The sequence below is a fragment of the Saccopteryx bilineata genome, chromosome 5, assembly GCF_036850765.1.
Source record: "Saccopteryx bilineata isolate mSacBil1 chromosome 5, mSacBil1_pri_phased_curated, whole genome shotgun sequence".
Classification (NCBI taxonomy): Eukaryota; Metazoa; Chordata; class Mammalia; order Chiroptera; family Emballonuridae; genus Saccopteryx; species Saccopteryx bilineata.
Window position 1 is genome coordinate 75,264,531 of NC_089494.1, and position 25,450 is coordinate 75,289,980.

General features: G+C 38.3%; 1 protein-coding gene across 1 annotated transcript in view; it reads left to right on the forward strand.

Moving 5' to 3' along the window:
- Nucleotides 1-25,450, forward strand: part of DPP4 (dipeptidyl peptidase 4) — an 89,621-nt gene that overhangs the window by 21,025 nt on the left and 43,146 nt on the right. The window contains exons 3-10 of the mRNA XM_066279193.1: nucleotides 3,800-3,895; nucleotides 4,277-4,368; nucleotides 5,668-5,748; nucleotides 13,073-13,125; nucleotides 13,240-13,312; nucleotides 14,125-14,245; nucleotides 22,939-23,099; nucleotides 24,507-24,610. Of these exons, the coding sequence (XP_066135290.1) occupies nucleotides 3,800-3,895; nucleotides 4,277-4,368; nucleotides 5,668-5,748; nucleotides 13,073-13,125; nucleotides 13,240-13,312; nucleotides 14,125-14,245; nucleotides 22,939-23,099; nucleotides 24,507-24,610 (781 nt within the window). The remainder of the gene's footprint in view (nucleotides 1-3,799; nucleotides 3,896-4,276; nucleotides 4,369-5,667; nucleotides 5,749-13,072; nucleotides 13,126-13,239; nucleotides 13,313-14,124; nucleotides 14,246-22,938; nucleotides 23,100-24,506; nucleotides 24,611-25,450) is intronic.

Here is a 25,450-nt window from a genome sequence, read left to right on the forward strand (position 1 = left end):
CACAGGGAATTTTACTTCAATTAATTTAATATTTCAGATGTAATTGTATTATTCTGAAAAATCTGGGTATATATACTACGTACGTGATCTATTCAAGATATTTAATTCATTTTTCTCTTACAAGATCAGGAGTCAGTGATAAATGTTCGGTAGTGATATAGCTGTATATTACATATATATTCCTTAGTTCAGGCTGCTATAACAAATTACCATAGTTTGGGTTACTTAAACAACAAATGTTTATTTTTCACAATTTCGGAGACTGGGAAGTGGAAGGCCTTGGCGGATTCAATGTTTGGTGTCTGGTGAGTGTCTGTGTCCTCACATGGTGAAGTCACTTTTTTAAGGGCACTGATTTCATTCATGAGGGCTCCACCCTCATGACCTAGTTACCTCCCAAAGGCTTCATCTCCTATAACTATCACATTGGTGTTAAGATTTAAACATATGAATTTTGGGGGGTGACAAACATTCAGTTTATTGTAATGTATTTGTGTGCGTGTGTATATGCGTGTGCGTGTGTGTAGAAAAGTGAGACAGATTCTATAGGTCTATTTCAATATGTATTAACAGATAACATTAGTACTGTGAATATCTCTAACCATTTATATCTTTATTTGTTCTAATTTGGGGATATGTTTTATGTATATTTTAGATTAATATTTCTTGATAGCAAGGCATATGTTTTCAATAGTATCTTTCCAATAGTATATACTTACTTTATAATTATTTAATGTATGAAAGAATGATTGGCTGAATACAAAAACTGAGGGCATTTTGTGAACAAATCAGATTTGCAGTTTTGTAGTCAAATATGAGTTTCAACTAATATTTGCTGTGAAATAAGGCTTTACTCTTGTTTGAATTTGGCAAATTCAAGGGTTTTACTCATTTGCTATGTTTCTTCTTATAAACACAAATATCTTACTAACTTTTGGAGGTGAAATGCAGGCCTGCTTTTTTTTTTAAATAAAAAGTTTGGTCTTTTTTAAAAAACTGTTTTTACCTTATTAACAAACTAGGCGTAAGCAAAATCAATGAAGTAATAAAGTGAGGTGTAGCAATTTTATCTATTTAAACCTAAAAGTTTTATAGGCAGAATCAAGATTGTGTGATAAGATCCAAAGAAATAAAATCTTAACATATTTGAAAGAGGATTTCCTTTAAGAGAATAACCTTTCCATAGGCTGTAAAATATTAACACGAGAAGGTATTGCTGGCTTCACAATCCCCCAAGAGTAAGAACTGCACTTACAGTAACGTTAGGATGGTGGCTGGTTTTGTGAGTGTATGTTTGCACGTATAGGGAAGAAGTGAGAATTTGGAAAAAGACTTGAGGTTGTTTGTCATCAGCGGAGGATCTGGAATTGGGGGAGAAGAATTGCATGGTCTTGACTATGTTTGTTGGACGATATCCTTTGTCAATCAACAAAAACCAAAAACTTTTTGTGAGTGTGCCTACTTACCATGACATTAAATTGTGCTGGGTGCTAAAGTTGATGCAAAACAAAAACAAATACAAAACCCTACATGGCCTAGCTGTGTAGACCACACAGGTAGGCATGCAGGCATGAAAAAATAGTTATTAACACAAGTCATTGTTATAAGAGCCAAATGAACAGTAGAAGGGGCAAAGTCAGAGGAGTCAGAACTGAAGTTTTCATGAAAGAGGTGGGAGTTGCAGGGAGGAGGATTGTGAAGCCAGGGAAACAGTTGAAGACATTGCAGGTACGTGGTTTTGGACAATGAACAGAAGAGGCTAAAAAGCCTCAGAAAGTCTACTGGGTTCAATGGACAGATCAGTATGACTAGGTAAGAAGTTTCATGCAGGAAAGAGGGGAAATAAGGTTAGAAAGGGAGTGTCAGGTTAGATTGTGGAAACCGCAAATATCAGACTAAAGAGTGAATTCTCCTCTAGACAGTGGGGAATCACTGAAAGCTCTGAGGAAGAGATCACCAGGATGAAAGTGGCATTTCAGAAAAACCATCATAGTGGTGGTGCCGTGGAAGGATTGGACCGGAGAAAAACTGCTGGCAGGGATACCTGGAAATAAAGATTTCACAGGAAGAATCAAGAGGGTGGTTTGGGTGGAAATAATGGTAAAAGAGAAGAAGATACCCAAAATGATTTTCAGACTTTGAATTTGGGCCACCAGTAAAAGAATATAAAACCACACAATTCCCTAGAGAAAACTAGTTTTGGAAGGAAGACAATTATTTTAGATAAAGTAGGTATAGGATTAGCACGAGACAGGCCAACTAAAATGGCCCAACACAGGATGGGAAATGTGTTTGAGGTGTGGTAATGAGTATAGATTTTGTCATTTATTTAAGTGGAAAATATGCCCGAAACTTAGAAAGCCACATTCTTTGGAGTTCTCTAGAAGAAATAATATAGAGGGAAAAGAGTAGAAAGCTGAAGGTCCCAGTATCAAAGCATTTTTGCCTCAGAGGTCAATGGAGAAGCATAAGAGTCAAAATAGGAGATGATCAAATAATGGTCAATGAGTTAGAGAAGGTTATCATGAAAACAGCCAGCAAGTTAAGGAAAAATGACAATAGAAACAAAGATCCCTGAGTTGGGTAATCAGCATATCTTAATGGTTTCTGTATTGCAAGAGGGCTTGAAAGAGAACCTCAGGGCCTTAAGAAAGAATGTTCTAGACTCCTACTGTCTACAACATGGCCATATGAAGCTATTGCCTGGGAACATGCCTAATCGAATTAGTATATGCTGTAATTGTAAAAGTCATACCAGATTTCAAAGATTTAGTATGAAAAAAAGAAAAAAGATTGTTAAAGATTTCACTAATGCCCTGGCCAGATGGCTCAGTGGATAAAGCGTCATCCCCATGCGTGGAGGTCATGGGTTCGATCCCCAGTTAGGACATATGTGAGAAACAATCAACAAGTATACAACTCAATGGAATAACGAAGTGGAACAATGAGTTGATGCTTTTTTCTTTCTCTACCTACCACCCACCTTTCTCTCTCTCAAACCAAAGGAAATTTTTTTTTTGTATTTTTCTGAAGTTGGAAATGGGGAGGCAGTCAGACAGACTTCCCACATGTGCCCGACCGGGATCCACCAGGGGGAGATTCTCTGCCCATCTGGGTCATCGCTCTGTTGCGACCAGAGCCATTCTAGTGCCTGAGGCAGAGGCCACAGAGCCATCCTCAGTGCCTGGGCCAACTTTGCTCCAATGGAGCCTTGGCTGCGAGAGGGGAAGAGAGAGACAGAGAGGAAAGAGAGGGGAAGGGGTGGAGAAGCAGATGGGCGCTTCTCCTGTGTGCCCTGGCCGGGAATTGAACCCAGGACTCCTGCACACCAGGCCGATGCTCTACCATTGAGCCAACCGGCCAGAGCCGGAAAATTATTATTTTTTTAATTTCAGTTATAGCATTTAAACATTGATTAAACATTACAATGCTATTTTGGATATATTTAGCTAAATAAAATATGCTATTAAAATTAATATCTTTAAAAAGTTTAATATAGCTAACTAGAAAATGTACTTACATTATGTGCTTATTGGACATTGTTGATCAAGACCTTCATAATGAAGGTCATTAATACAGCACTAATGAATGGTGAAATACACATTCATATACACTGTAACAGTTAAATGCATTTTTACTCCATCCACCAGTTCAAAATCTTTCAAAATGTGCTTTGCATTTTGTGAGCATATTTCTCTACCTTGTAACCAGTGTAGATTGTTGAAATCCATTTGTTTATTTTATGCACAACTTAAGTTATTCCACTTTATTGAACACTTGGCTTTTTTTCAACCTACAGATGATGGTGCAGCTGATAGTCGCAGGACCTACACTCTGACTGATTATTTAAAAAATACTCTTAGAGTGAAGTTCTACAGCTTACGATGGGTTTCAGGTAAGGATTTTTGGTAGGAAGGAGACAGATTTTATGCTTTAGTTTACTGTAGTTAGATTGTGAAGCACTTCTATGGCACTGAGAAGATATCCTTGTTGTTTAAACCATTTGGGAAAGAATATTTTTTTTACCTAAAGGTACAAAGGAAGTTAAGCTAGAAACCTTATTTCTTTGATATGAACTATAGAAAATTAAATGTGAATTGAAACCAAAGTGAATTCATACTAGTGTAATAGTCATCACTTCATGTTTTTCAAACTTAGAAATGCTTATTTAGTAATTGTGCAAACTTAAATCTTAAATTTTTATTGCATAATTTGTAGCTTATGAAGGTGTTTAATAGCAACTTGAAATATTGATCTGGCCGTTTTCTCTCTTTAGACCACGAATATCTCTACAAGCAAGAGAATAATATCTTGCTATTCAATGCCGAATATGGAAACAGCTCCATTTTCTTGGAGAACAGTACATTTGTATGTTTAATCACATAATTAATTCACACTTTAAGGAAATTCTGGGGATTTTTTTCATAACCTTTTAAATCCTGAGTACTATCGTTTCATGCTGTTGGACTCTCCCTGCAGCATATGGCACAGTGGATCTTTCTCTCCTTCTTGGAATGTTCCCTGCCTTGGCTACTTTTTAGTCTCCTTTGACGATTCTTCCTCCTCTGCCCATACTCCTAAATGTAAGTGTCCTCCGGGCTCTGTCTTCATTTGCTGCCCCCCTCCTCACTTTGCATGCTATCCTTCAGTAAATTTCCTGCACTTCCACAGCCTCAGCACCCTCTCTCTTTCTGGCCCTGGTGCTCCAGTACCCACTTTTAACCCTAACCCCCCTCCAGATCTAAACCTCTATTTCTAATGGCTTGCTTGCCTCTGCACATGAATGATCTGCGGGCAATTTAAACTCGGTATCCCAAACTTAACTGGTTATTTCCCCTTCACTCTCCTAGCGAACTGAAAACATCCTATTCCTCTTCCTGAGTTCCCGGTTTTGGTAAACAGTGCTCTCCACCAAGTCACACTTCTCCTTGGTTTATGCCTCCTCCTCCATATTTACTCAGCAAGCCCTCTGCAACTTCAAGTGTCTCTTAGATTTTCATTCCCACTGTGGAGTTCTGGTTCACAGACTCGTTTGTTCTTGTGAGATAGCAAGTATTCTCATCTGTGTCCTTAACTCCATACTCTAGACCAGACCACTGCATTACCCACGTCCAGGGTTGACACAACCCTCTCATCTTATCTCAGGCACTGTATCCCTAGAGCATCTTTGTTAAAAAAAACAAAACAAACAAACAAACAAAAAACAGCTAAGTCTATCACATCTATATGCAAAAATAGTCATTGTTCTGCTTTTTAATTTAATTATATTAAAATTATATTCTAATTTTATGTCCTCTCAGCTTAAACTTTGATATAACCTATACTGTATTTAGGTTACATGTAACTTTTAGACAGCCTCTAAATATGCATACTCTTTTTTCTCAAGCTGTTCCCCCCTACTAAGAAGTTTTCTGTTTCTGAATCCCATCCTCACAGCAGTCTTTTCTTGGTTAAAATTAACCATTCCCGCCCTGGTTCTCTAACCCTGATCACCGTTCACCTTACATCATGATCCTTTGTGTGGGAGGGAATGTGTCATCTCTTCTAGATTGGGAGCTCCCAAGGCATACGCCCCATGTATAGATCTATTCCTTCTACAAAGTAAGTGTTGAATAATGGCAGTTAAATGGGATTGTTTAATTGTTCTTTTTTCTATTTGATTAACAGGATAAATTTGGATATTCTGTAAATGATTATTCAGTATCTCCTGATGGACAGTTTGTTCTCTTAGAGTACAACTATGTGAAGGTAAAAGCAATGTTATTTTATTGTTACAATTAAAGAATCCTATGAGTATGTTATTTTATAACTTAGTTCAAGAATATGAATATTTAAGATTGACACTTAGTAAGGTAACAGGCACTAAAAACTCATTAATTCAGCATCAAAAGGAGATATGGTCATTCTCACTCATAAAAGATAAGTCCAACAAATGTTTTGAAATAAATGTATTTGAGTGTTTTCAAATACTAAAAAGTATAAGTAATATAATATAGATACTAAAAACATAATAAAACTTATGATTTAAAAGTAAACTTCCATGTCTGATTGGTACATCCAGTAATATAACCGCTTATTTTCTTTGTCTCAGCTTTACGTGTAGTAAAACTCTCCATAAGTATTTGCTTTAAGAAAGAATTAAACTTCTCATCCTTTAGAAGAAATTCTGCCAGGTGACTGAGAGCCTTTCCCAGCCACCAGGCCCCACCATCTACGGGCCGTTCTGATGGGCAACCCCGGCACTGGCCCCCAGAGCCCTGTAAGAGCACTCAGCTTCCTGCACTTCCCAGCCGACCCTCGAATTCTCACACATTCGGGAAAGGTTGCAGTTTAATTACACATCCTCTTTACATGTAGGATGGTTGCAACTCACCAGTCACTTTAACTGCAGCTTTTGGATTATTTGTGGGTTTGACAACAGTTGTCGAGTACAGGAAGGTTTGAGACATGTAAGAAAAATTACAAACCTGTGGAGATATTCTGCATTGAAAAGGAAATACAAAGCTGAGTATACCCACCTCTGCTTTTTTCCTAGAATAAATGATAAACACTATTATAAATACCTTACCTCACACACCATTCCTGCTGTACACAGGCCAAGCAAACCGTCCCATATTCCATTTCCCATTTTCGGACGGTGACTCCCAATCATAATATTTACCCTGGATTCACTGTGCTGGGCTCTATTTCCTGAACATGAACACTGGATGACTGTGTTCTGCTAAAGTTATCAACTATGAGCAAATCAGAATCCTGTGCCAACTTTAGCACATCTGTTCCCAGTTAATGAATTATTGTTTGTTTAATTTGGTGGTTCTTACTGCTGTCTATGGATTAAAATCACTTGAGTTTTAAAAAATTCTCAGCATCCAAGTCCAATTCTCATATCAATAAACTAAAGTCTCTGGAGTGAAGCCAGCATCAGTATTATTTTTTTAATCCATACTTTATTCTAATTGGCAACCAAAGTTGAGAATTATTGAATAACAGTTGTTCATGTTAAAGACTAACATATAATGACTGTGACGTTAGGATAGAAATGGAATGTAAATGCCAGCTCAATTTACAGTTGGCCAAGTTCAACAAGTGCCACTGGATGTGTAATAATGGATGTATTTCTCTGGATAGCCATCACTGGTAATTTGTATTTGTTGTGTCACTGGTGTTTACAGGTATATTTAACTGCTTATACTATTTTTACTCTGTTGCTTCCTCCTGCCATCCATGCTTTTTAGGCAGTATCCAAAGTGCTTCTTTTAAAACCTAAATTATAAGGTCTACCGGAAAGTTCTGTCCGTTTCTATCACAAGTTTCGACACGTAAGCACATGTTTATTTGGCGCATGTGTGCCTCTATTTTTATTACTTAATGTATACATACTGATGTAGCAAATTAACTAAAACAAAGTTGATTCACGTTAGTCTTATGTGTGAAGCGATAGTGTACCCATGGCTACTGATAAGGTTCATTTACGCCACTATAATTTTTACAAATTTCAACAAGGAAGAAATGCTACAGAAGCATGTCTGTCTCATCCACCATATTCCCCGAACTTAGCACCCTCTGACTATCACTTGTTATTGTCCTTACAAAATTTTTTGAAGGGCAAAAAATTCAAAAATAAAGAAGATATCAAACAAGCACTGGTTCAATTTTTCGCATCAAAAGATAAAACATTTTTCAAAAATGGGATATACAAATTGCCCTCACGCTGGTAAGAAATCATTAATAATAATGGCAATTATAGTATTTAATAAAGTTTATTGACGGTAAGAAAAATTTGTATTTTGTTTTATTCCAAAAACAGACAGAACCTCGGTAGACCTTATATATAATATTATGTCATGCCTATGCTTAAACCCTCATGTTCATTGACTTTCAATCACCTTCAGAATAAAACTCAAATTCTAACACAGCATTCCTTTTTTTTTTTTTTAGCGAGAGACAGAAACAGAGAGAAGGACAGATAGGGGCAGACAGACAGGAAGGGAGAGAGATGAGAAGCATCAATTCTTCGTGGCAGCTCCTTAGTTGTTCATTGACTGCTTTCTCCTAGGTGCCTTGACATATGACATACGGGGGGGGGGGGCTACAGCAGAATGAGTGAGCCTTTGCTCAAGCCAGCGACCTTGGGCTCAAGCCAGTGCCCTTGGGCTTTCAGCCAGAGATCTTTGGGCTCAAGCCAGTGACCATAGTTTCATTCATGTCTATGACCCCAGGCTCAAGCCAGCAACCTCGGGGTTTCAAACCTGAGCCCTCTGCATGCCAGACTGATGCTCTATTCATTGTGCCATGACCTGGTCGGGCTCTAACACAGCATTCTTAAAAGCTGTGTCATGGAACCCCATTCTGTGCCTCTGAACCCATTTCCCACCACTCTGTATTTACCATTGTTGGCCAGTGCTTCTCACCCATATATGCCCCTCAGAATGACCTGGGGAGGTTTTTAAAAATACAGATACACACAACCTACTCCATACAATTAACCCAGAATAGCCTTGGGTGGGCCCAGGCATGGGTAGATTAAGGGCTCCCAGCTGACTCAATGATCCAAAGTTAACAACCTTGAAGTGCACAGCTTTTTATTTTAATCAAGCATCACTTTCGTTTCTATCTAAGGGCCAAACCATTTGCTATGGCTTTCTTCTGGAACTTTCCCCAGTCATCATCTGGCTTGCCCTTGTTAGTAATTCAGGCCCAGGCTTGCTGGGATCACTTTATCTAACATTGCCTTCTGTCACTCTGTTCCCCAGCACTTCACCGTTTACTCTCTAACACATTAGCTTATTTTTACTTCATAAATTTATTGCAATGCACTAAATTATAAAATTATTGAAAGGAGAGAACTGTATCTTCTATTTTTACTTCACAGAGTATCCAGTAGAATTTTCTGTGCAGCATAAATTGTTGACTAATTGATGCTCAGGAAATCTATCAAAACAACATCAAAAGAAGTCTAATTTGATTTCATTTCCTTGGCGGTCTGCTATGCAGTGTTTTTTGCACTTTACTCCAGGGTTCTCCATGACGAGTTAGCGCTTCCAGGAAGATCAATTGTTACTTCTACACTATTTTTAAGAAGTAATGATCATTCTAAGTGGCTAAAAAAATAACTGAGTAAATACACAAACAAATAAGTACTATGCAGCCTGGTATGAGTATTCCAGCATCTTTATGCATTCCTAATGCTCTAGAGATAGAAATAGTAGAATCATTTATTACATGTTGACAATTCCAGGAGCCCTGATAAGCATTTTATGTGCATTCTCATGCACTTGAGATTACTGTCATCATTATGGGCACTTTCCTAAAGAGAAAATTGAAGCTTAGAAAGAAATTTGTTTGCTATCATACATTGGAGACCTGTCTTAGTTCATTCTGGCTGCCATAACAGAATACCAGACTGTGTAGCTTAACCACAGAAATTTATTTCTCATGGTCTGGAGGCTCAGAAGTCCAAAATCGAGGTGCTAACAGATTCAGTGTCTGGTGAGGTCCTGCTTCCTGGATCATAGTTAGCCATTTTTCTCTCTGTGTCCTTACATGATGGAAGGGCAAAGAACCGCTTGTGTGTCTTTCAGTAGGAACTAATCCCACTCATGAGGACATCACCCTCATGACCTAGTCACCTTCCAAAAGCCCTACTTCCACATATCATCACATTGGGGGTTAGTATTTCAACATATGCTTTAAGGGTGGGAAGCATGAACATACAGTCTCTAGCAATACCTGAATCCAGGTTAGAAGACTCCAAAGCTCTTAAACATGATCTTTCCTAGCTTTGTGTTTCAACTTTTCTCTGCTACGATGCTCTGTTGACCTCTTCTCTTTGTAGAAGTCCTCTGCCACAGAAACTGAGCCCAGCAATCACTTTTTCTATAGGGCTTTTTTTCTCCCTAAAGCTTAATTTATTATTAATACATTTCTAAATTTTTAAGGAGTAAATTCCTATATATTTTTTTGCTTTAAAAATTATTCAAATTTAATCATTTCTGCTTCACCATTAAGACACACATTTCTACATTTCTCTAAAAGTAGATGAGCCCTGCATATGGCCAACCCTGATCTGATTGCTGGCTCAGCACAGCTTGGGCCTAACCTCTCCAAAGCTTTGCCCTGTGCTCTCCAAAGCTCCAGGTAGGGTTCTCCTCCCTGGCCCAACCTTGTACTCTAATTTGTGACTACATTAATAGATTCCTGCCTCTCCCACCCACTTCTGTTGCATCTCTTGTGATTCTTTTCTTGAATTTACTTGTCTGTATTCCCCATTCAACTATGAGCTCCTCAAAGAGAGGGAGTCTGTCTTCCCTAATGATGTCTCAGAGAGGATAGCTTGTCAATGTTTATATTCTAAAGAGATTAATAAGCTTGTTTCAAAAGATGAACATTGCAAACATGTTGGGTTTCCTTTCAAAACCTAGACTGGATCAGTTATCCTAAAATGATCTCAAAGCTTCCAAAATTTCTCAGTGTTATTAGCCTCTACCACACCTTCTGGCTCTGGAAGTATATAGTACTATACTCAGAGGTTTCCAAGAAACACGCATGAGGTATGTCAAAATAATCCAGATTTGAAAAGGAATGTAGAACTTGAAAAAAACTAGGGACTTAATAAGAAATATTGGGTGAGGCTTTGGCGGGTTAGTTCGGTTGGTTGGAGCATTGTCCACATGTGCCAAGTTTGCAAGTTCAGTCCCCACTCAGGGCACTAACCAATGAATGCATAGATAAGTGGAACAATGAATTTAGTGTGTCTTTCTTTTTTTCTCTCTCTCTCTTTCTTTCCCTGCCCCCTTTCTCCCTCTCTTCTTCTCTGTCTGGAAAAAAAAAATCAGTCAACTTTAAAAACATTGGTTTTCACTAACAATAAATAAATAAACAAACATTTGTTAACATGAGAGGTTAGGGAGATGATAAATAATAAGAAGGAAAAATTCTTCAAGGTTAGGAACCCTAGCTAGTGCTTCAGCTCTGCCCTTATAGTTTACCTTATTTCATCTATTTCATCCTTATAGGTAAAATTTTGACTATTAGTTGGGTTTCTTCTGTGAATACATACTATGTGGCTTGTACCAGACCAAGTTCTAGGTATTTAAAGGTGAATAAGACTCAATTTCCTTCTTCCAGGAGTATGGTAGGGAAAACAGACATAGAGATAAGTAATTCCTTTTAATTTACATTTGCATTCACCTATAAACACTTTTTCATAAATACAAGCTTGTAATTATATATATCATATATATATATATTTTACAGAGACAGAGAGCAAGTCAGAGAGGGACAGATAAGGACAGGAAAGGAGAGACATGAGAAGCATCAATTCTTTGTTGCAGGACCTTAATTGTTTACTGATTACTTTCTTTTATGTGCCTTGACTGGGGGGGGGTCCAGCAGAGAAAGTGACCCCTTACTCAAGCCAGTGACCTTGGGCTCAAGTCAGCGACCATGAGGTCATGCCTATGATCCCACATTCAAGCCAGCGACCCTGTACAGAAGCTGGTGAGCCTATGCTCAAGCCAGAGGAGCCGGCGCTCAAGCCAGTGATCTTGGGGTTTTGAACCTGGGTCCTGCGTGTCCCAGTTTGATGCTCTATCCACTGTGCCACCACCTGGTCAGGCTTCTATGTTTTTTATATTTAGTCCTTTTTCTTTTTTGTTTCAATTTTTTTTGGTCTCATTTTTAATAACTTGTTTTTCAAGGAATTTTCCCTTTTTCTAATATTTAATATTTATTAGCAAAAACAATATTTGTAATAGGTCTTATAATCTTTTATTTTTCTTTCATATCTTATTTATTGATTTTAGAGAGGAGAGGGAGGAGGGAGAAGAAGAAGGAGATAAGGGAGAGATGGAAAGAAGGAAAAAGAGGGGGGTCTTAAAAATCTTTTAATGTCTATAGTCTGTTGTGGTATGTCATTTTTCATTTCCAATATTAGTCATTCATTCCTTTTTTTCTCTTAGCAATTCTTTTAGTCTTTTAAAAATCAATTTTTGGCTTTATTGAATTATCTCTATTGTGTTTTTTTTTATTTGATTACAACTTTTACCTTCTTATTTCTTTTCTTCTGATTTCTTTGGATTTGGTTTGTTTTTAGTTTTTGAGCTTTTTGAGATGGTTGTTGAAATTTTTGATGTAGGTATATTTCAATTTTAATACATATTTTTAGGTGGCTTTCAAAATGTCTATAATACTTTATATTTCCATGATCAATGTATGAAAGTAAACATTTCTTCACATCATCACCAACAATAGAATTATAGCTATTTTAAATATTTTGCTAGTAAGCTGGTTGCAAAGTGAAAATTTGTATTCTTCTTAAACAGTCAAACTCAATATACTGCGCTCAGTGGTAGGAATAATGTTTGCACAGGAAGTGGCACTTCAGCCCACTGTGGGCCTGGGAAGGCTCCTTGGCAGAGGTGATATCAAAATTAAGTTACAAGGCCCTGGCCGGTTGGCTCAGTGGTAGAGCATCGGCCTGGCGTGCAGAGGTCCCGGGTTCGATTCCCGGCCAGGGCACACAGGAGAAGCACCCATCTGCTTCTCCACCCCTCCCTTTCCTTCCTCTCTGTCTCTCTCTTCCCCTCCCGCAGCCGAGGCTCCATTGGAGCAAAGATGGCCCGGGCGCTGGGGATGGCTCCTCGGCCTCTGCCCCAGGCGCTAGAGTGGCTCTGGTCGCAACAGAGTGACGCCCCGGAGGGGCAGAGCATCGCCCCCTGGTGGGCAGAGCGTCGCCCCCTGGTGGGTGTGCCGGGTGGATCCCAGTCCGGCGCATGCGGGAAGCTGTCTGATTGTCTCTCCCCATTTCCGGCTTCAGAAAAAATAAATAAATAAATAAATAAATAAATAAATAAATAAATATTAAGTTACATATGAAGTCCAGACTATACTAGATAGTCTCTAAGATATTTCTCTGATTTCAAAATTCTAAGAATCTAGATAAGTATAAGAAAAGATAAAATTTTAGAATTACACAATGTTACATTGCTTTGTTTCTCATCTTGAGCTGCTATAGCAACTGGCAAAACCATTAATAATCACAGAAGCTTAAAATGTCTATTTGCTTTTATAGAAATGGAGGTATTCCTACACAGCTTCATATGACATTTATGACTTAAATAAAAGGTCAGTGACTTCCTCATAAAATGCATTACTCTTTTCTACTGTAATACTTTAAAAACAATAAAGCTCACTCTGATTTATTCATTTAGTCATTGTTTCCCTTTATTTTCCTTCCAGGCAGCTGATTACAGAAGAGAGGATCCCAAATAATACACAGTTGATCACATGGTCACCAGAAGGTCATAAATTGGTTAGTGAGTCTCTTTTATTGTCAAAAAAATAATGGCTCAAATTTCTCATATGCAAAAAGTATTGTACTAATCCTGATACAGATTAGGCACTTAGAAAGCCAAAACTTCACTATCAAATAATACTTTACTAGTCTAACATAATAAATACAATTCCTGAAAGTCTCTGAACAACTAATAGGAAACTGTTTATTTAACGGGAAAACGTTCGTTAAGCTTTTAAAATCTACTTTCTGTTGTACTGCGGGGTTTTCTGCTGTTGTAGTTTGTGGGGTTTTTTTTAAAGCACACCTGCTTTCTGCAAGTTCTGTGACCTTCTCTGTGTCACTACAGATATATCTTCATGTTCTGTAGAACTAAGATAATGTCCAAGTTCCAAAGAATCTGAACAGGAAGATGGAATGCTTCTCTGTAGTGAACGTCTCTTTCCTAGCTTGCAACTGCATTCCCCTTGTCACCTCCCCCAAAAAGAAATGCAAAACACACACCATTCTATAGAATTGGTCAGTCTTCTAGGCCTTCTTATATATTTTAGCTTCCAAATAATGGTATTTGTGAGTATCTTCCTTTTCATATATTAAGAGAGTTTTTAGGATTAATTGAGGTTGTAGTGTACTTGTACACTGATAATTTAAGAATATGGGTGGAAGAAGTAAATGACTTTTGCTCAAATAGGATAACCTAATGTAATCATACTTGCACACCAATATTGCTTCAGGATAAAATAATTGATAAATGTTTTCTTGAACTTCAGAATAAAATATATATAGATATATATATTATTATATATCAATATTCTTTTTAATCTTTCTAGGCATATGTTTGGAACAATGATATTTATGTTAAAAATGAACCAAGTGCATCAAGTCGGAGAATCACATCAAATGGGGAAGAAGATGTAATAAATAATGGAATAACTGACTGGGTTTATGAAGGTAGACATTTTAATGTATTTTTAAATCAGAAAATCTGTAAGTTTTTAAAAATAGGCCCTGACCAGGTAGCTCAGTTAGTTAGAGCATCATTCCCATATGCCAAAGCTGTGGGTTCAATCCCTGATCATGACACATACAGGAATCAATCAATAAATGTGTAAATAAGTGGAACAAATTGAGAATTGATGTTTCTCTCTCTCTCTCTCTTCCTCTCTCTCTTAAATCAAAATAGAAAAAAATAGTCAAACATTTCTTTAAAAAGGGAGAAATTCAATGGTATTAAAAAATATTGCATTTTTAAAAATGTTATCAAATCTCTTTTAGCACTCACAATAACAGGTATCTCACAGAAGAAGAATTTCTTAGCGGTGGCTAGTGCTGCTTATGTCCTCATTGTCTCTCAGTGCTCCTTTGTCTTCAGTCTACTTCTACAAAGAGCCTTTCTGTGTAGGTAGCTTCTCTGCTTGACGGGTCATAAAAGCCTGCAGATTAACATCAGATGTTTCTCTAACCAGGCCTACCTACCCCAGAAGTTACTAAAGAAAGCAAAGTACTCCCACAGCATTCCAAAAGATGACAAAATATTGTTTGGAGGGGAGTAGAGGAAAAGAAAATGCCTGTTTTACAGAAGATTTGTGTTCATTTGAACTTGGAAAGATTATAATTTCCTGATTTTAAGAAAGAAAAAATAATTAGAAAGGCTTAAGGAAAACAGGGGTCATAAACAGAACTAAAAATGATAAAAATAACTATTTTTTCTTTTAGCATAAAGAGTTTCTGAAACTATTATAAAAATGTTTTAGAGACTTAGAAAATATTTTAAAAACATTTTTCATGTCTAGAGTTGCCAAGGTAAAAGGCATTTTGAGACTGTTCCAAACTGTTCACAAACTTGCTTCATGCTTATTAAAAACTCTTCTTTAGTTCATCCTATTATTTCTTCCTTATATAGTTAAAAAATAGTTTTTCTTCATAACCCAATTTTGGTTGTCTTCTAGGTCAAGTCAAGTTTAATTAAATGAATAATATTATTTACAAAAAAAAAGGACAGTTAAATTTCCATGGCTCAAAAATCAGTGTTTGATTAAAACTTAGAATGAAATTTACTAGGACTACTCACTTATAAATTGAAAAACATCTTCAGCACTTGATGGACAGCACAGCACAGCCCACAAGGATCCTCAATGAGAACAGGGTAAATAAAGCCTCTTCCCAAAGTTGTGACCTTCTTCAGGAACAGCTGGGTCCCTGAAAAAAGACACCTCTAACACTAAATGAAGTCTTCTCTAAGGTAGATAATAGCTGGAGGGATCTCATTTTGCCTGCTTATAATTAAGCCATTCACAAGCAGAAGAATGGCTTCACAGCTCTAATGTGGGCCTGTTTCTAAAAATGAGATTTTGGTCCCTACAGGGAAATTCTTACATTTTTTTTTAAGATTGTATTTATTTATTTTACAGAGAGAGGAAAAAGAGGAATGGGGAGTGAGAAGTATCAACTCATAGTTGCTTTACTTTAATTGTTCATTGATTGATTGCTCACATCTGTGTCATAACCAAGCAAGCCCAGGGTTTTGAACCAGTGACCCCAGCATTCCAGGTCAGTGCTCTATCCATTGAGCCACCACAGGCCAGGCAGAAAGTCCCACAAGTGGTTTTGTAAATTTACAAATGTTCCTACTTAGAAAGGAACACACTTATTTCTCCATATATCAGATCTACCCCGTCTACTCCAGCCATGAAAAGTTGTTGGGATCTAAATAAAGTACATTATAAAAGTCTGTAGGTTTATAAGTAAGAGAGCAAATAAAGCTGCAAGGTGCAGACGGGTCCGTGTGCTGTACTGTGAAGGTCCATTCCTAGAGGAACCTCCACTCTGGGACTGGAGCCCTCTACCCAACCCCATGTCCCCAGTTAAGTTTCTTTCTTAATATCTTTGTTTTCACTTTGTCTTATTTAATGATTTTCTAATTGATGATTACTTTAATTAGTATATATTTTAAAATATATATAATACTTTATGTCCTAGTATAAAGTTAATTATATGACATTCACTCTTTAGTATGAATGCAGTTTACCTAACTCAGAGCTGAAAATGAGAATTTTATTGAGAACAAATATAAGAAAGGATAGCAAATAAAATAATTTTAGAAGATGCAATACTTACGCCCCTGAAAGAGTAGTGTTGACCTGTGGGTGTAGGTAATCCAGTGCAATTCACATTGAATGCCAACCACCTGTGAGGTACTGTGCCAGGTACTAGGTTCAAAGAGACAAATGCTACTCAACTGCTGTTCTCAGGGAATTCAGACCAGAGAGGGAGACAAAGATGGCAAAAAAATAATTGTCAGGGAGCAAGTTAAGTTTTCTAGTCAGGGAAGAACACATAGTCCAGGGTACATAAAGAAGGTCAGAGTGTGGGGGAGGGGTGGCAGAGACACCTGTTCTCACAGACAGCTTTGTATCAGGAAGCGCTGGGAATGCTCTCTTTGTTTTCTATTGTCTGTAGCTATAGTCCCTTCATTCTCAGAATTTTCAGTGTGACCAGAAGTCTTTTTTTTTTACTTTAAATAATTTTTATTCTTTAATTATAGTTGATATATAATATTATATTAGTTTCAGATGTACAACCCAGTGATTAGATATCATATAATTTACTAAGTAGTCATCCTGATAAGTTTTGTGCCCATCTGACACCATACATAGTTATGAGAGTATTATTGACTATATTTCCTATGCTGTACTTTACATTTTCATGACTATTCTGTAAAAACCAATTTGTACTTCTTAGTCCCTTCACCTTCTTTACCCAGCCCTGCAACCTCCTTTTCCTCTGACAGCTGTCAGTCCGTTCTTATATCTAAAAGTCTGTTTCTATTTTGTTTGTTAGTTTATTTTGTTCGTTAGATTCCACACGTAATTGAAATCATATGGTACTTGTCTTTCTCAGACTGACTTATTTCACTTAGCGTAATACTCTCTATGTTTATCTCTGCTATATCAAAAAGGTAAGATGTCCTTTTTACATCTAAGTAGTATTTCATTATGTAAATGTACCACAGTTTTTTATTCATTCATCTAATGATGGGTACTTGGGTTGCTTCCAAATCTTGACTATTGTAAGTAATGCTGTGATGAACGTAGGAATGCATATATTTTTTTCAAATCAGTGTTTCAGGTTCCTTCTGATATATTTTCAGAAGCAGAATCACAGGGCAACTCTATTTTTAATTTTTGAGGTAACTCCATACTGATTTCCATAGTAGCTGCACCAATCTGCATTCCCACCAACAGTGCACAAAGGTTCCCTTTCTCCACATTTTCACCAACACTTGTTTGTTCTCCTGCATTCTAAATGATAGCTTTGTTGAATCAGGTAGTCTTGGCTGTAGGTCCTTGTTTTCCAACACTTTCAATATTTTTTAACAATCACTTCTGGTCCACAAAGTCTGTTGAGAAATCATCTGATTGTTTTATGCAAGCTTCCTTATAGATAACTAATTGCTTTTCTTTTGCTGTTTTTAAGATTCTTTCTTTGTTTTTAACCTTTGTCATTTTAATTATGATGTGTCTTGGTGTAGATCTCTTTGGGTTTTTCTTGTTTGGAAGTCTCTGTGATCCCTGGACTTGTATGCCTTCCCTCACCAGGTTAGGAAAGTTTTCCATTATTATTTTTTCACATAGATTTTCAATTCCTTGCTCTTGCTGAAAGTTATCCTAGAGACCTCTTATCCTTATTTCTTCGAATTCTTTTTTTTTTAGCCAGACAGAGAAAGAGAAACAGACAGACAGACAGAAAGGGAAAGAGATAAGAAGCATCAGTTCTTCGTTGCAGCACCTTAGTTGTTCATTGATTGTTTTCTCATATGTGCCTTGGCCAGGGGGCTCCAGTCAAGCCAGAGATCCCCTTGCTCAAGCCAGTGACCATGGGATCATGTCTATGATCACACACTCAAGCCAGTGACCTTTGGGTTCAAGCCAGTAACCTTGTGCTCAAGCTAGTCATCTGCACTGAAGCCAGATGAGCCTGTGCTCAAGTTGGCAACCTCAGTGTTTCGAAGATGGGCCCTCAGCATTGCAGGTCGACACTATTATCCACTGTGCCACCACCAGTCAGGCTCAACATTTTTTTACTTTGCTATTCTGATTGGGTATGTTCTGATTTCTTATCTTTCAAATCTGTGGTTTGAAACTCTGCTTCAGGTTCTATCTAATCCATGTTGATTCCCTATAATGTATCCGTCACTTATGACTGGTTCTTTTTTATGTTTTCTACTTTCATTTTTATGGTTTCTATCTCTTTATTAAAGTTCTCACTGCCTGACCAGGTGGTGATGCAGTGGATAGAATGTTGGACTGGGATACTGAAGACCCAGGTTTGAGACCCCGAGGTCGCCAGCTTGAGTGTGGGCTCATCTGGTTTGAGCAAAGCTCACCAGCTTGGACCCAAGGTCGCTGGCTCGAGCAAGTGGTTACTCAGTCTGCTGAAGGCCTGCAGTCAAGGCACATATGAGAAAGCAATCAATGAACAACCAAGGTGTCACAAGGAAAAACTGATGATTGATGCTTCTCATCTCTCTTTGTTCCTGTCTATCCCTATCTGTCCCTCTCTCTGACTCTCTCTCTGCCTCTGTAAAAAAAAAAATATATATATATATATATTTTTTTTTGACCTGTGGTGGCACAGTGGATAAAGCATTGACCTGGAATGCTGAAGTTTCCAGTTTGAAACCCAGGGCTTGCCTGGTCAAGGCACATACAGGAATTGATGCTTCCTGCTCCTCTCCCCTTCTCTCTCTCTCTCTTTCTCTCTCTCTCTAAAAATAAATAAATAAAATCTAAAAAAAAAAAGATGGCCTGACCTGTGGTGGCGCAGTGGATCAAGTGTCTACCTGGAATGCTGAGGTTGCCAGTTCAAAACCCTGGGCTTGCCCGGTCAACGCACATATGGGAGTTGATGTTTCCTGCTCCTTGCCCCCTTCTCTCTCTCTCTCTCTAACTCTCTCTGTCTCTATGTTCTCTAAAATAAATAAATAATTAAAAATAATTAAAAAAAAAAGAAGTTCTCACTAAGTTTCCCCCTAAGTTCATTGAGCAGCTTTATAACCTGTATTTTTGAACTCTGCATCTAGTAGATTGCTTGTCTCTATTTTGTTTAGTTCTTTTTCTGGAGTTTTGTTCTGTTCTTTCAGTTGGGACATGTATCTGTCTCCTCATTTTAGCAGCCTCCCTGTGCTTGTTTCTGTGCACTAGGTAGAGCTGCTGCACCTCCCAGGCTTGGTAGAGTCATTTAGTTTAGTAAGTGTCCTCTAGGGTCCAGTGGCACAGTCTCCCCAGGAGGTGTGGCTAAGATAAGCTAATGCTTGTGTTCTGCTCAGGGCCACCCGATATGAACTACATAACAATCTTCAAATGGCTGCTACTTGTGCTGGGATTGGAGGTGGTTCATTCAAACCACGGCCAGCTGCCACTCATGTTCAATCTAAGGTCACCTAGCAGGAAGTATGTGTATGGCATGTTGAGGCCAGATGCTGCTTGTTTGAGAGATTTTAGAAAAATCCAAAGCATGAACCAAGACAGGCCCTTTGTATGGAAATGCCACTAGAAACAGCTTGGGTGGGCTAAAAAACTGGTAAGGCAAAGTCTCAGCAATCTCCATGACAGGGCAAATAGTGTGAGCTAGGTTGATGGAGACTCAGATATGGCATCTGCCTGTCAGCTCTGTGGGGGAAGGGCTCAGAAAAAGAACAGTGGCCTCTGCCAACACCTTTTTCTGGGAGACAGCTGCCCCTCTAGCTCTTACTCTTATATCTGACAGTTCAGTTCTCCTCATACATTCTTGATGCCTTTTGAGCTGCTGCCCCAGAGGGAGTGAATCTGGGAAAGCCCATGTTTGGGCCCTTTAAGAGGAACTGCCTGGAACTCCAGCAGCCCTCTGTTTCACTCAGCCACAATTCTCACTGTTTTTACAGCCAGAAGTTATGGGGACTTCTCTTTTGGGCCCTGGATTCCTGGGCCTAATGTGGGGCTGAGACCCCTCGCTCTTCAGGGAGACCTCTGCAGCTGAGATGTCCTTCCCAATTTTTATCTTCCATACATGTGTGTGAGACCAGCCTGTCCTACCAATTTCAGTGTGGCCTCTTCTTTATATCCCTGGTTATAGCCCTTCTGGTCAGCTAGATATCAGGCAGTTCTGAATGATGGTTGTTCTGTAGTTTAGTTGTAATTTTGATGTGGTTGCAGGAGGATGCAATACTGTGGTTATCTATGTCACCATCTTGACTGAAAGCCCTCCAGTTTTAATACATCACCACTATGGAAAAATACATTTTGTATTACAAATAACCGCCAATTCAAAACATAGAACACTACCTGCCACCTGTACTTACAAGAAATTTTAAAACCATAACCTGGCTGTAATTATATTAATTTTATGTAATTGCATCTTGATTTTTTACTAGAACCAGTGAAGCCACAAGGACTGAGACATCAACTCAGTATATAAAAAGTTCTTAGCAGGAAACCTCCTTGACTTGGAATCACAAGGCCTGCACCCTAATTCACTGAATCCCTCTCTCCTTACTTGCCTTCTCTGTAAAATGGGCTCTGAATAGATTCACCCAGGCATCTTTGTTAAGACTAAATTAGAATAGTGTTTTGTAAATTCTAACTTGCTACATAAATGTAAGTGGACAATGTAGGTATAAAGCAGTCAAAGGGTAAGCAGGCTACCTTACCAAAAAGAAGGTTTTCTCTTACTAGATGTGCTAAAATAGACAGACAGGAAGGGACAACATAGAGATGAAAAAGATAGACTGACCCCAAACAAATCTAGATTTATTCTTGATTCTCTCAATCATTGCCTATATAATCCTGGGCAAATTACTTATTCTCCTTAAGCCTAACTGCTTCCTTTTGCTTGTCTGCATAGAGTCATTGCAAGGATTCACTGAGATACTAGATGTCAGTTGCTTATCAATGTCTACTGAATTCATTAAATGCCAACTGCTCATTATAGTTATTATTTTATTATTGTTATTAATACTGTAACTACTACTACTATTGTTGAAAATAAATATTTGGAAGAAACTTGTAATGAAGACTCAATAATCAGAAAAGTGATTTGGATAAATGGTTTCTTAATTCATTTTTACATCTATCTATCTATCTATCTATCTATCTATCTATTTTAGTGAGAAAGACAGAGAGAGAGAGAGAGAGGAACAGGCAGGAAGGGAGAGAGAGGAGAAACATCAATTCTTTATTGTGGCTCCTTAGCTGTTCATTGATTGCTTTCCCATATATACCTTGACTGAATGGCTCCAGCTGAACCAGTGACCCGTTGCTCAAGCCAGTGACCTTAGGCTTCAAGCCCATGACCTTTGGGCTTAAGCCAGTGACCATGGGGTCATGTCTTGATCCCACACTAAAGCCAGTGATCCCGTGCTCAAGCTGGTGACCTCGGGGTTTTGAACCTGGGTCCTCTGTGTCCCAGTTCAATTCTCTACCCACTGTGCCTCTGCCCGATCAAGCCAGAAGATAGAATTTGATGTCAAAATTTAAAATTCTGAGAGGTCCAGGCTCTGAGAGGCCAATGAAGTGTGTTTCCATAGAGAAAATACAAGGAATAGCAAATGACAGGCTCAAACCAGTGACCATGGTGTCATGTCTATGATTCCACACTCAAGCCAGCAACCCCACATTCAAGCTGGTGACCTTTGGGTTTGAACCTGGGTCCTCAGCATTCTACTTGGATGCTCTATCCACTGTGTCACTGCCTAGTCAGGCGGTTTCTTAATTCTAAGATTTGAGTTTCTATGCTTTTGTTTTTACCTTTACACTTGGTGCAGAACACAAGATTTGTGGATTAAGTCTGCATAGAGGACTAAACATTTTTATCTCATCTACTTGAATGCTCCATTCCCAGTTGATAAAAGAGGTTCTGGCATTTTAAGAGCCAGAGTTTGGAAGTCCCATGGATAGACTGCATAATAAACATGAGAAGGAGCTCATTTTGCCAGAGATCGAGAATGAGTCCCACAGTGTTTTGGAAATCAAGACTCTTCTTTCCCTTTGCATCCCTCTTTGACCCTGTTTTCTTACCCATCAGTTTATACAACAGAGGAGGCAATTAATCCAAGGGAGTCTTCAGTTTCTAGCCTAGACAAAGGAGATGTTTCTTAACAGGGGTTCCATGGTGCAGCTCGCCATTCTAAATTCGTCCTTTCCATACCTTATTTGTGCCAAGAGTAGTACACTCTGGGCACCATATTGGTTTAATAGCATGGAGCCACATACCACCTACCTAGCTGGGGAGAGTATGCTGGCATGCTGACTGTTTAAAAATTAAAAAGAAAATCAACCCTGTGTGTGCAATTTACTTTTAGTATGTTTTGCAGCATAAAATTAGTAGATTATAAAATAAAAAACATGTAGAGCTTATATTAAATGTTGTGTGCTAAATATTCTACAACAGTCTTATGGGTCACTTATTTTTATAATCCAGATCTATCCTTGAAAATTTTATTTTTATTCACTTGTATGACTATGATTTTGGAAGCCCAGCAAATGCAAAGTGGTTCATTAGTTGAACTCTACTGTAATTACTAAAGCTAATGAGAACAATATTTTGAATGCCAAAGCCAATTTTTATTAGCTACTTCTTGTAACAGAACAATTTCTGTCCTTTTTCAGAGGAAATCTTCAATACCCACTCCGCGCTGTGGTGGTCTCCAAACGGCACTTTTTTAGCATATGCCCAATTTAATGACACCAGTGTCCCACATATTGAATTCTCTGTCTACTCTGATGAGTCACTGCAATACCCCAAGACTATGAAGATTCCATATCCAAAGGTCTGTGCTCCTGTTCATATAGTGGTTCTGTGATTTGATGGGAGGAGAATAGTTTCATTTAATCCTTTCCCACTAATGAAAATATTGTCAGTCTCTCTTCAACAGCTTGCTGTGATTACTCTTGCTGAAGTCAACAGCATCTGGCAATTTTAAAGTATTTTTATTATCCCAGGAAAGAGTGTGATTTAAGGTTTTGTAATTTCTCCAAAAACTTTGAGGAATGACAAGCCGAAAAAGATGGGGGAAATGCTTTAGAAAGAGGTAGGGGGACTGAAAATGTTCAAATGGAGGGAAAGAGAGGCTATAATTGAATCACTAGCTCATCTCATTTGTGGAAGTTGGAATGTGCCCTAGATGAAGTTGAAAAGCTTGATTATATATCAGGTTGTATTACTTACTAATTAACAGATACATGACTAGTTTTAGTGGTTTTATTATAGATTTGGCACTTGTGTTCATTTCACACATCCTATATTTGGAATAATAGTGTCATGTCTTGGTTTTCAAGGCTGCTCTCCCCCTCCGACGCATGTTTATGAAAATTGCAGAGCTTTCTCGGCAGTGTAAGCTGAGGAAAGGGGAGTGTAGAAGGGAGTCTCGATTCTTCACTAGTGTCATAATCATAATGGCTACTGTATTGTCCATAGGACCGTCTAATAGTAAAGTGTTTTTTAGCTATAAGCAATTTGGAAAAAGGTTTTTTATTTTTACTAACTCACTGAATTTGTTTTATGAAGAGATGCCATTTTAGAAAGACAGGGGAAGTTAAAAGAAAAAAAAAGATTAAATATGGTGATGTATTTTCAGTGAAATGTTATTTTTTGATGAGTGAATTTGGCAAAAAACAAACAAACCATAAAATGTTCTTACTAAATATATATTATTTCTAACTAATTCATCCGTTGCAGATCTATCTGTGTATATTAAAAGGTTTCATAAATTTCTATCATGCTATTTATTGTAAAGCTCCAACATGGTGAACCTGTATTTGGAGTGAAAATGACAGCTTCCTAATTAGCATCATTGGCTCTCGGCTCAGGGAAAATAGTTTCCTGTTGGATTGTGTCTTTGGCTGACCACTGGGAAGAATTCTTGTCTTCTGGAGTCAGGGTATATTTGCAAAATATCGAATGGCTTTAAGAAATTGATTCTTGTTTGCATAAAGTATACATAAATTATAAATGTATGTTATTTAAACAGGGGTGCTTGGAGCCTGTCTATGTTTCTGCCCAAACACGAAAAGGTTGCATTTCATGACCTTCCCTTATGTTCATTTTATCTATATCAAATTGTTCGAATGTATCTGACTGTTACCAGTTTATGGCTGTGACGCAGAGAGTTTTGTACAGTTTTAAACTTGTGCAATGATTTTTCGTCAATACCAATTCCATCATTGTTTCTTCCTAGGCAGGAGCTGAGAATCCAACTGTAAAGTTCTTTGTCGTAAATACTGACGATCCCGTCATTACAGATTCTGTACAAATCCCTGCTCCTGCTTCTGTGTTAATAGGGTAAGACTCTTGACCCAGATGTGTGGGTAGGTGCATAGCTCCGTGGGGAACACTTTAAAAATGAATAGCAGACTCAGTGGTATCCTCCCATGGGGCCACCCAGGCTGGCAGTCACTCATTCTTTCACTTAACCACTCTTTGTTGAGTACATTTCTGTGCTGGACAGGTTCAGTGATGGGTTGGCACAATGAATAGAGCAGGAAGAGTCCCTGCTGTCATGGAACCTACACTCAAGGTAGGGTAGGCAGACAAGAACCAAGGAAACAAATAAAGAGATATGTAAAATGTCAAGTGGTAACAAATGTTGTGAAGAGAACCAAAACAGGACAAAGGTGACAGTGATTGTGCCGGGGAGGGGGAAGGATTTCAGTGAAGGCCTCTCTGATGAGGTGACCTGTCAACACTGATGTGAAGAAAGGGGGAGAACTCTCCACATGGATAGCTGGGGGCACCGTTTCCAGCCAGAGGAGGAGCAAGTGTAGGGACCTTGCAGAGGGAACACGCTTGGTTCATTACAGGAACCGCAAGGGGGACGGGGCGACCGTGGTCGGCATCTGAGTGAAGAGGAGAGTGATGTGAGTAAGGTCAGATCACACAGGCTTTCTGGGTCCTCTTAAGAACTCGAAAATTTCAGGGAAACTGTGGATTAAATTTAGGAAACCTCATGATGCTCATGTGCCTCATGATGTCAGTTCCTCTAATGAACAATACTGGGTGGTTTGAAATGGTGCCATTAAGCGCCCTTGTTATTTTCCTGTAAAGATAACCACCGTATTGCATGCAGTTGAGGGCTGTCAAGTTGCTCCTGATTCATGTTTTTTATTTATATTGGTTTTGTTG